This window comes from Trifolium pratense, linkage group LG5, assembly GCF_020283565.1.
Source record: "Trifolium pratense cultivar HEN17-A07 linkage group LG5, ARS_RC_1.1, whole genome shotgun sequence".
Classification (NCBI taxonomy): Eukaryota; Viridiplantae; Streptophyta; class Magnoliopsida; order Fabales; family Fabaceae; genus Trifolium; species Trifolium pratense.
Genome location: NC_060063.1, coordinates 29,251,959 through 29,264,245, shown reverse-complemented (window position 1 = coordinate 29,264,245; position 12,287 = coordinate 29,251,959). Strand labels below are relative to the sequence as shown.

At 32.3% G+C, this 12,287-nt stretch overlaps 2 protein-coding genes across 2 annotated transcripts; one reads left to right on the top strand and one right to left on the bottom strand.

Annotated features, from left to right (window-relative positions):
* Positions 1-76: 76 nt before the first annotated feature.
* LOC123884894 (60S acidic ribosomal protein P1-2) lies at positions 77-1,840 on the bottom strand. Its single transcript, XM_045934119.1, has 4 exons — positions 1,745-1,840; positions 1,553-1,630; positions 455-658; positions 77-370 (listed from the first exon to the last, which is right to left on the bottom strand). The coding sequence occupies exons 2-4, from the start codon at positions 1,619-1,621 to the stop codon at positions 317-319; spliced, it is 327 nt and encodes a 108-aa protein (XP_045790075.1). The 5' UTR covers positions 1,622-1,630; positions 1,745-1,840; the 3' UTR covers positions 77-316.
* Positions 1,841-8,808: 6,968 nt separating this feature from the next.
* Positions 8,809-10,076, top strand: LOC123885154. The gene has a single exon (XM_045934420.1). It carries the CDS (start codon positions 9,125-9,127, stop codon positions 9,728-9,730), a length of 606 nt encoding a protein of 201 aa, XP_045790376.1. The 5' UTR covers positions 8,809-9,124; the 3' UTR covers positions 9,731-10,076.
* Positions 10,077-12,287: the final 2,211 nt, after the last annotated feature.

Here is a 12,287-nt window from a genome sequence, read left to right as displayed (position 1 = left end):
AGACCGTGCATTTAAAGGTGAGCATACAGCGATACCAAACATATAGTAAAATCCGATAAATCGATTTGCAGCATGATAGAAATTGAGAACTGTAGACATTAAAAAATTTTCACAAACCAGTGCAGGAGGCACACATTAACAAAAGAAATAACTTGTCATTCTTTAGTTCTTTGAAAAATCGATACCAACTCAAACTCAAATTCTAACATTAAAAGCATGACAAAATCTTGACCTAATTATGCAAACAAAACAAAATTGAGATCCACTAAATAACCAAGTACAAAAATTAGATAACCAGATCATGCAAGAAATGCTCTTAATCAAACAAGCTGAATCCCATGTCTTCGTCACTCTCTTCCTTTGGTTCTTCCTGTTAGTACAACCAAAAATAACAATTAGAAAACGAACAACCAGAAATAAGTTACAAAAACGATATTTTTCACCAAAAACCCACCTTCTTTTCCTCAGTTGGAGCAGCAACTGCAGTGGTGGCAGCAGCAGCAACTGGGGCTGAAACAGAAACGGGAGCCCCACCTCCAGCAGCATTCAATATCAAATCATCAAGGTTTTTCTTCTCGGCAAGTTTGGCGAATAAGCTTGGCCAGTAAGCTTCAACATTAACATTTGCAGCTTTCAACAAAGTTGAGATTTTCTCACCCTATTAACAATGACTTAAGGAGAAAACAATCTTCAGAAACACACTATCTTCAAACAATTAATTTCAAACCCTTATAGGCTTACATCACACTTTTCTTATTCACCAAAACAAAGTTCCAAACCCAATTTCCCAGATTATACAAGTATGGCCACTAAACTGTAAAAATTCACTAAAATTGTAAACCATTATAGTCAAACAATAATTAAAAGTTACGATAACATCCTCAAACAATATTTAAAAATTCCTTATGCAATATAGTCAAAACATTAAACTTGGAGTTGAAGTTTAACTACAACTCATCAAAGCTAATTTGACATCTATAATACCTAATTTTTTAAGGACGATTTCAAGAATTGAAACTAGATGATAAGTAACGATTTCAATGAATTATATTCACATTTTCACTTGTTTCAGAGACTACCTAGGAACGTATTCAAGGACTAAAAAGAAAAAAATAACCGGCCAAACCACCATTGTGGTCCATGAAAGTTTAACTTGCTATCACATTGGTCCTAAATGTATTGAAATTGCAAGCACAACCCTAATATCTCTTTTGTTAGTAATTTTATATACTAAATTAACCAACAAACATACATTTGAGAACTAAATTGACTACTTAAAAACATATTCAAGGGCTAAAAATACTAATTAAAGAGACATTGTGGATGTGTTTGTAATTTAGATACATTGAAATAACCAAAGTACATTTTTAGGGACCAAAATGATGGTTTGCCAAAAAAAATCTCTTTTTTCAAAAACCCACTTCCATGTCCCTTCTGAATTCGTTAAAAAAAAATAATAATCAGAATTTAACTCATTAAATCATCAAACTACAAAAAAAATCAAAAAATGAAAAACTTAATTCCATATAGATGGAAATTCCGCAAAGGATACAGTGACGGCGATGTTATCATCATGAAGGATCATGAGTGAGTAGCTACAAGCAACCTCTCCCACCGACATTTTCACACTATATATGATAAATCAAACAATCAGAACAGAAAAAAAAAATGTTGAATTGTAATTATCACAATGTGGCATGAATATTTGGAATAGAAAAGAACAAGGAGAAGAGAGTTGGTTTACCTTGAAGAAACGAGATCGAATGCAACGAGAGTAGGGTTTTCGTTCGATGCTGCAAAATGGTGATTGTGTAGGAATTTAGGGTTTCAGGGTTTATGATGCACGACGATTACGGTGTTGATGGTGTAATGGGCCATCATTGAATGGGCCCATTAAAAAAAAACATTTACATTTTCTCAATCGAAAATGGATTAGACGCGGTAACTGCATCATGTAATTACTCGTCATAGTTGTCCAATCTGAAATTGATGGCTGAGATTATGAATTGACTAATTTACAATCAACGGTTGTGATATAAAATTGTGTATTATTTTTATAGCAGCAATTCAAATTTCTCAATTCGACCTTTTAAAAGTCATTTTATAAAGTTATTTTATAATGTCGGTAAAACCTAACTCAACTGGAAAGTATTAATATTATTAAGCTAGACATTATCTGAATTCATGTTTAGAACTTCACACTCATTGTGTATAAGTTTTTTATGGTAATTATTACTTCGTTTAAAAAAAAAATCATTTTATAGTGATATCCAATAACGATTCAGCAATTTATCACATCATATTATATAAATTTCAAATAAAATATAAAATATTAAAGATATATTTAAATGTCTGTTACCTTAGTTTTTTTTTTTACAAAATGAAAACCACCAAATTCACAAACAATTATGAGTTCTCAAGTTAGAACCCGGGATGAAGATATTGAAAATATTGGACTAATGTCAGTTTTGCTATAACTTATAGACTAATGGGTAAAATGTTTTTAGATTGATCGCATATCATTTAATCTTGTTATATGTTATGGGCTCATTTAGTGGTCAAAATATGATAAAGATGTCATAAGATAAGATATTCATAGATTGATAAGAATAAAATATGATATATAGACAAAATAATTATTTTACAATATGTTTGATGTGCACGTGATATTCAATATATTATTCACCAAAAGCTTTCACAACAAACCGCTATCTTCATTCTCCTCCTAACTCCTAAGTTGATCAAGATTGAAACAAATAAGAATATAATAATAAACATACAAATGCTAAAAATGTATGAACACCACAACCTATTCACATAAATAATACTAAGTCATCGTTACATTCCATATAATCCAACCCAAAAGGTTTTAGCTCATGGTGAGCCAAGAAGAAAACGTAAACAAGGAAATTAGTTACAAACTCATTACAACATAATATGAGTAAAAAATGAGTAATCTAAGAAAACATTACAAGTGATCTACAAGGTGATACAATTCCTTGTTTCGGTGATAAAACTCAAGTAGCCAACAAATACAATTAACAATGAATCATTGGAGAAAACTCAAATTCAAATTTTTTCCAAAATAATTATTAATTAAACTTTATTTTTTTTAGGGGGATTCTAGACAACGAGACCCTTACCTTAAACTTGGAATGTGTTGAAAAAAATCGGCATAGAGAAAATAAAAGAATGCAAGCACAACACAAGAATATAACGTGGAAACTCCAAAACCGGAGAAAAAACCACGGCCGTTGTCAAAACCGACAACCAGAGAATAAACACTATGTGAAAATTGTTACAACACATAGACTACCCTCAACCTTCCTTTGGCCCCCAATACACCCACACTCTCCAAAGCAAATATCTAACTACACCTCTCAACCCTCTAATACAAGAGTACAAGAGAAAAACAAAAAAGTCAGATATAAGCTTAAAGTGCTACTGACTGGTGCAATTATAAACAAAGAACTTAGGTCCATTATATAACTTTGATTTTCTCCTTGCTTCACAATTCTAAGCGATGTGGGACTTTCAATAGCTATTTTTTAACCTCCGTCTTTTTCTTCATTAGCAATGTGGGACTTACATTGCAATCAATCCCAACAATCTCCACCTTGATTGTAATGGTCTTCAATCTTCATTGTCTACATCAACAATCATTATCTTCTGCTTCCATTGTCTATACCGACAATCATTGTCTTCACCGACAATCATAATTCTCATTGTCTATACCGACAAATTAAATTATCATACTTCACCATAAAAAGTACACTCCACTTGGAACTAAACCATCCCAAGAATTTTATTCACTTGGAACTAAACCATCCCAAGATTTTGCTTCACTTGGAACTAAACCATCCTAAGAATTTTCTTCACTTGAAACTAAACCATCCCAAGATTTTTCTTCACTTGGAACCAAGCCATCCCAAGAATTTCATCTCGAAACCTCGCTGAAAATTTATGGTGCAACTTCCATGTTGGCTTTATCCGAAAGTTCATCAGCCATCGAGATAACCGCGTACCTTGCATCAATGCCAACCAATGCCCGCATGCTATCATCACACACGTTGCATCCATGATGCCAATGTGTCACTTGAACAACTTCAAACATCTATGAAACCACCTCAGGCCATTGTTAGGCTCCAACAATTCCAGTTTAGTTACATCACCTAGTAAACCTTGTTTCACTAGTCCAACTAAACTCATGTCACTAACAAGTACCCACCCGAAGATCCACAACTTAACAAAAACATGAGAATCACCACTAGTAACAGATGCATAACCAATAATAGTAGAACTATCTAACAAGTATCTACCTACTATCTATGCATCAAAGTTCAAGAAAATACCTCGCATTATGTTAAAAGAAACTCACCCATACCTTGAACCTTACTAGCTTTCCGTCACCGAGATGAACAACTCCACCTTCAACTAGCTCTAGGGATTCAAAAGTATTTCTTCTTCAAACACATGTGATAGGAGCTTCCAAAGTCCATGACTCAACACTCCACCAATTCCCAACTTCCACTAGCACCTCTGCATCATAATAAGTTGTTGTTTCAGACGTAACCCGAGTATTCTTATCACCGCCTCTCCAGACTGATGTTGAGTATTATTACCACCGCCTCTCCAGGCTGACCTTGTGTAACCCAAATTGCATCACCATATCCTTGACTTCATTTCCCACAAGCCAAACGTGATTCTTCCATTAGTTTTCTCTAGCCTAAACTTCACAGCAGACTCCCTACTCCTAAATCAAACCAAGAGCTCTGATACCAGTTGTTGGAAAAAACCGGCATAGAGAAAATAAAAGAATGCAAGCACAACACAAGAATATAAGGTGGAAACTCCAAAACCGGAGAAAAAACCACGGCCGTTGTCAAAACTGACAACCAGAGAATAAACACTATGTAAAAATTGTTACAACACATAGACTACCCTCAACCTTCCCTTGGCCCCCAATACACCCACACTCTCCAAAGCAAATACCTAACTACATCTCTCAACCCTCTAATACAAGAGTACAAGAGAAAAACAAAAAAGTCAGATATAAGCTTAAAGTGCTACTGACTGATGCAATTATAAACAAAGAACTTAGGTCCATTATATAGTTTTGATTTCCTCCTTGCTTCACAATTCTAAGCGATGTGGGACTTTCAATAGCTATTTTTTAACCTCCGTCTTTTTCTTCATTAGCAATGTGGGACTTACATTGCAATCAATCCCAACACAATGTTGATACGGTTAGATTCATAAATACAAACTAAGAGAAATGAACATCGGAGACTACTAAAGTTTCATAAGAGTGAACCAATCTACACGAGTACAAGAGTTACAATATATAATAAACAAACTAAATTATACCTTAAGTCCAATTAACCAAAGACCCGATAACTTATTATCTAACAGATACCATAAAAAATTAAGCCAATTGATCTCGATTATGGTGCCTGCTCCTAACACAAAAGAATAAAGGAATTGCACGTTGTGCTAAGAATTGTTTTTATTCAGACTTCATCATTAATTATAAGCCAAATTTCAAATTGTAATCAAGTATCACCGAAAGTTGTTTGTAGGACTGTCACAATGCTAATGGAGGAAAAGAGAAAGATAAAAGGAATAAACGGAACTTCTATGTGTATGTTTGGTTTCAATTCTGGAGCATCCAGAATTGATTCTGAACGTGTAGAATTGATTCTGACTTGTTTGGTTTCTCAAAAGTAGAATTGATTCTGCCTCCAGAATTGATTCTACTTGAAGCTAGAAATCGTAGCTTCTGATTCTAGAATTGATTTTTACACTCAAATTTTTTGTTCAACTCACTTTTTCATGAATATATCCAAACATAAACCACTTCAGCTTAAAATCAATTTTGACCAGAATCAATTTTACAGAATCAATTCTGCCAAAATCAATTCTCTCCGCCGCAGAACCAAACACACGCATATAATATATATGGCCAAGTTCTTGTTTAAAATTACCTGGTCAAGCTCATAAGCTAATAGATATAGGTCACTATATCTAAGTAGAAAACAGTGAAGATCATTATGGTTATATTCCCACCTTTGAATTTTTTAGGGTACATAGTATCTTTATGTCTATATCCTCATTTTATGGTAAAGTGTCCTCCCTTTTTGTATATTAAAAAGTATAAGGCAGTTTTAAAATTTGAGAGTGTGAACTGTGAAATGGTTGATGATATTCCAGTAAAGTCCTAATGGAAAAAATTTGTAGGGTTACTCTTTTAATAGAAGTTCGATCACATCCTTTACAATAAAACATCACATTGTTTGAAAAATTATGTATATACAAGTTGTGGATGCTAGGTCAAAGAAAAATTTTCTCTCCTCTCTTTAATCAGTCCAGTTCGGCTCTGCCACATTCTTGATCTTCTTTTATTTTATACTTTAATTTATTTGCGTATTTTTTTATGGAAGGCTAAGCCTCCTGTTTAAATTTTGTTAATATACTACCGTTATACTTACACTAAGTTAATTTACTGATAATATAAAGAGCGACTTTAATGAAAATACTTTGCTACTGTGAGAAATAAGAATAAATAAAACTATAACGGTATAATCCAATATAATTTAATGAAAATAAGCTGACTAGATTTTTTTTTGAATGGCAAATAGGTATAAAAACAAGAGTCTCAGTACAAATCAAGAGTATCAGAAGTACTCAATGATAAGATAAAGACAAAGTAATGAAATTGAGATATACCACAAAATCACCATCAAAGAACTCGCCACTACAACCACCCAAAGTAACCACTAAAAAGAGGGGGAGGAAGAACTAGCTATAATAGAGCACCCCAGGAGGTACCACTCAACCAGAACTTGAAACAACAAGGCACCACATCCTCACCTCGTTTTGGTTGATCAACACAAAAGAAGTTGCACTATAGAGGGAGCAAAGGCTCTATCAGGTTTTTTTTACCTAGAAACCATTTTCAGGAGGAGAGTTTCACCATCTCCATAAGAATATCAAACATTGATGAAGACCCGCAAGTAAAGATGATATCATTCCGTGAAATTCAGATAGTCCACATCACAGCATGCCCACTAGATTAATTGGTCTTTTCCAGTCACCTTTCACCGGCCGTACAAAACTAAAAACAAATTAGGGTTCACTAGCTATTTGAGATTCATCAAGGGATACCATCATTCTACCGTAGCCTTTGTTCATCATGAATAGATCTCCACCACTTACCATATTACCATGGTCGATGGAAAATTCCTCTAAATTATGTGACTTCCAACAATATTTTTTATGAATAGAATTTAATTATTTAGAAATTTAATTTGCAAATATTTAATTTGGTTTTATTTTTCTAAACTAAATCATGAACAACCCTTAGAAAAAAAATCCAATTCAGGTGGGTGTATATGAAGCACTACTCACATGAAGAGGAAGCAACATGTATGCTTCCAGATGCTGTGGTGGTGTCACAATTCATAACCGACAAGTGCTTATTTGATGACAAAAATCAAAATGAAATGCAATCTGAGTTTGGTCACATCACATGGATTCTGCTTTTGACTTGCCAGATTCAATTCAACGTTGTTAAGTGTTAACATTTCATTTTCAAATAGATCAACCAAAATCCATTTTCCTACCACACGTATGGGACCCTACACGTTCATCCTTCACCGTCACTACCTATATTCCCCCATGCAAACTACCACCAAAATAACAATTTAATTCATTTATTCAACTTTGAATAGCCATTTTATTAAATAAATTAATATAAGGTATGATGTTCCTATAAATTTAGTTCAAGTTAGTAGAAATATATATATTTTTGGTAGAGTAATTAATTTAGTGGATATAATTTCACATTTTAAGGTGAAAAAATAGTGAAAGTATCGAGGTAGGAATCCTGATCCTACATATTACATGCAATGTTTCTATTAATTGAGTTATGCTTACGGAGACCTAAAAATATTTGATCGGCTAAAATAAAACAAAAAATATTTACAAAAATATTTTAGCACTTTTAATTTTTTAACACTCTTCAATACTTTTTGTTTTGTCTCTTCTCTTTCTATCATATTTTCAACATATTACGTCTATCGAACTACTTTCTATTTCTTTCCCTTTCAAGATGCTATTCGGGTGTATGAGTACATATGAAAAAATTTTAAATTAATGTTAAATCCTTTACATCAGGCACTTATCTTTTTTAGTGCGTCGGTGAAAAGAAGGGGCCCTTTTCTAAAACAAAGAAATGGTTCATAGTTCATACCATCATTTAATTAAGAGCATAAAAAGAAATGGTTTTTATTGTTAACTAAATCTAATCAAAATCGAAACATTTGACTTGAGTAGTTAATAAACTCTTCTTATAATAAATTGTTCGGAAAAACTCGAGTTCAATTTATGAAGAAAAAAAATACAAAGAAATACTCTTGAGAAATTGTTTAAGCATTGTAATTTTTGTATAAAAAATTGTGTATTTCTTACTTTAACATGTGTTTACTTGTAATTTCAATTTTTTTTTTATGATGTTTTTTTTGTGTGTGTTAAGTGTTAACTATCCAATCTCTAAGGGAATATAATCTAATAATCTAGAGTTTGATCGTGAGATAAATAAAATTTAGCCAAAAAATTGTTTCATTCAGAAATTGAACTTTGGTTCCTTTAAATAATTTATCATTTGATAAAATTCATTAACCATTTGAGTCCAATAATTTGGTTAAGACGAAGCTATTGATAATCATGATTAACTAAGATTTTCTCAATAATACAAGTAAAGTAGGACCACTCCCCGTATATAGCTACCAACTAATGTTCAATGCCATACATGCACTACAACTTACAAGGTATGGCCCATACCCATAAACGATACCTTCATAGACAAATAGGCAATCTTAGTTTATAGAATCATAATAACAAAGAAAGGATTTGATACCTTTTGTGTCGGGTAGTAATCATCCATCTTAACAAAAAGAAACCCTCAAGAAACCTCCTCATATATTCATAATCACCTCTCTTCCTCTCCATTCAAATCCTTATAAGTTATAATTAACCCTTCACCACCATCTCAAATTAAACCTATAGCTAGCACAATATATATTACATTTATATAGTTCCATCATAATATAATTGATTCAACAAAATGGGTAATTGTGTATTCAAAGGCTTTCATCATGGAGATTTTGAAGACACAATGGTAAGAATTTTAACATCAAATGGAGGCATTATGGAATTTTACTCTTCCATAACGGTGGAATGCATAACAAACGAGTTCCCTCACCATGGGATTTTCAAAAACAACTGCAACACACTCTCTAAACCACTCTCGAAAAACGAGGAACTTCAAGGTGGGGAAGTTTACTATCTTCTCCCTCTCAAAAACATGACCAACAAACAATTTAGTGAAACATTCGAAACGTTAACTCCGTATCGAATGTCCACGTGTGAGAAGAATAGCAGCAGGAGCAACAACAACAATAATATGTGGTCGGAACATGAAGTGTTTTCGAGATACAATAGTATTGGAGTATGGAAGGTGAAATTAGTGATTAGTCCGGAGAAATTGTCGGAAATTTTGTCGCAAGAATCGAGGACAGAGGCATTGATTGAGAGCGTAAGGACGGTGGCTAAGTGCGGTAATGGGGTGCCATCTTCCGTGGCAAACTCCGATAAGTGGAGTTTGTCTAGTAGTTTTAAAGGTTCTACGTTATTAGACAATTTTAATTTAGAATCTTCAAGTTCAAATTAGTTGATTACGGGTTTACCAACAACAAACAATCAATTGCATCCTTGCTCGTCAAAATAAAATATTTGCCGCATTTGCTAAACATGCAAATATAGATTTGGACATGATGGATATTTAGATGAAGATGATCCTTCTGTTGGTAATGGAACTCGTGGAAGTAATGCAAATGATGGTACAAATGTCGATGAGTAATATTAATGACTTTGGAATGTATAACTTAAATTATGGAGTTTGATATTTTGTAGGCAATTAGTTATTAGAACTTTAGTTTTTTGGATCTAGTGATAAAAATTTGGTATTTTGTTGTTATTTGGAGATACTTATATGCTATTGTTTACGATGGATCAAATGCTTGCAAATATGAATTTCTAGTTTGATATGAATTTTTTAAATTAAAAATTGATGATGCAATACAATACAATTCAATGTGCACTATTTATATGATTGTATTTGTAAAAAAAAATATTTAATAATTCTACCAAAAAAAAATAATAATAAAACATAATAGCGACGAAAAGGAAATATTCTGTCACAATATGTGGGGATGGAATGTGAATATTCAGTCACTTTATTTAGACGGAATTAAACCATTCTGACGTAGCCTTGGGACGAATAAATATAGTTGGTCAAACAATTTATTATATTTCGTCCCTGATTCCGTCCCTAAATTGTGACGGAACATAATTTTCCGTCCCAATGAATTTGCGACACGCAAATTTCGACGAAATAATTCTGTCACAAATTACATCCTATGAATTGGGACGGAACTGTTACGCGACGGAAATTTCCGTCCTAGATTGATTTTTTTTCTAGTAGTCTTTAAGCCCCTTATGTAGATGGTCATATATTCAATTTATGATTATAAATATGAAAAAAATTCGAGAGAATAGAGAATAACTCAACATGTATATTTTACAGTTTCTCTAATGAAAATTTGCTAATGACGGTGATATACTAAAAAAATTGTCCATTCTTAACAAATCCGTCAATGTTGTTAAATGAAAGTTCGATTTATTTAACTACTTTTTTTTTTTTTTTTTTTTGGTTACATTTATTTAACTACTTAACTAATACGTACCACTAATAAAGTAGTATTTAACTAATACGTAATAAAGTATCCAAGCAAGTCAATACTCAATTATATTAGAACTTTAATTAATATAAGTGCATGCAATCAGCCTAATATGCATTGTACTATAAAATTTGTCTTTATACTACCAACTTTAATTTGTTTTGCCACCTATTAAGCATAGCTAATTGTTTATGTTTTAAATAATATAAAATCTCTCACTCTGATCCATTAATAAAATGGTATTTGATCAAAAGTTGAAGAAGTTGGTGGCAGGGTTGTGAAGGCTCTAACCCATTTATTAGCATGAAATTAAATAAGAGAGAAAAAACCTTCAATGTTAAGCCACTATATTTATAAGAGGTTTGAGTTTAAATAAGAGATTTTGGTAGGATGTAAGATGTCTGAGTTCGATCTTCAGTTTTATTGTAAACTAAAAAAAATCATAGGGTTTTAAACACGAGTGTGAATCTTATTTTAGATTGTCTGAATTTATCATCATATAGATATATCTTTAAGATGCACATAATCGAATTAAAATGGTCCACGCGGATTGTCAAATCTCGTTCTACAAGCAATTCGACGATATCTTTATTTAGGGGCAAATGTTCAAAATAAAGTTTTAGGTCTTAGAAACTCTACTACACCCTTAATTTGCATTTATCTTTCTCATAGAGTAATTTTTTGGAGGAAAACAAATAGTGTTGAAACTATAGAATATGTTCCTTTTGCTACAAGACATCATAAACCATTTGTCTAGTTTGTCTAGTTCTACACCCTTAATTTGTATTTATCTTTCTCATAGAGTCATTTTTTGGAGGAAAAAAAATAGTGTTGAAACTATAGAATATGTTCCTTTTGCTACAAGACATCATAAACCATTTGTCTATTTTGCAAACTAGTACATTTTATTAAGAATATAATTAAAAGATCAATATATGGTAGAAATCAAAGAAAACTTGAGAACAAACTCTTAGAATTTGATACTGAGTCTAACTCAATCCTACAAACCGGCTTGTAAGGTTGAGATTGTCCTCACTCATAAATATATATTTAGGTCTCGCAATCAATGTAAGACTTATTAACATACACTTCACGCCCAATACTATTGAGCTTGGTATGCGGATATGAATATATATTACTCTCTTGGCAAACATACATGCGCACAAATATATTTTCTAGTGAACTTAACATGAGAGCTAAACAATAAAATGAAAGTAGTTGTCTATACTTCTTTAATCTTATATTGGCAGTTTATAAAAAAAAAATAAAAAAATAGTTTTATTTTGTTTTTTGTTTTTTAAGCTACTATCCAATAGCCATAAAAAACCCAAGGGCTTCACCATAAACATGCTAATTGTTAGCGCAACAGCAAGCTTGTGCAAGCTCAGGCCTTGTGAGGCTCGACAGGCTTGGTAATATGGAGAATTGGATGAATAATTCTTTCTAAGAGAAAATGAGAGAAGAGATAGAATATTGGTAATATGATTT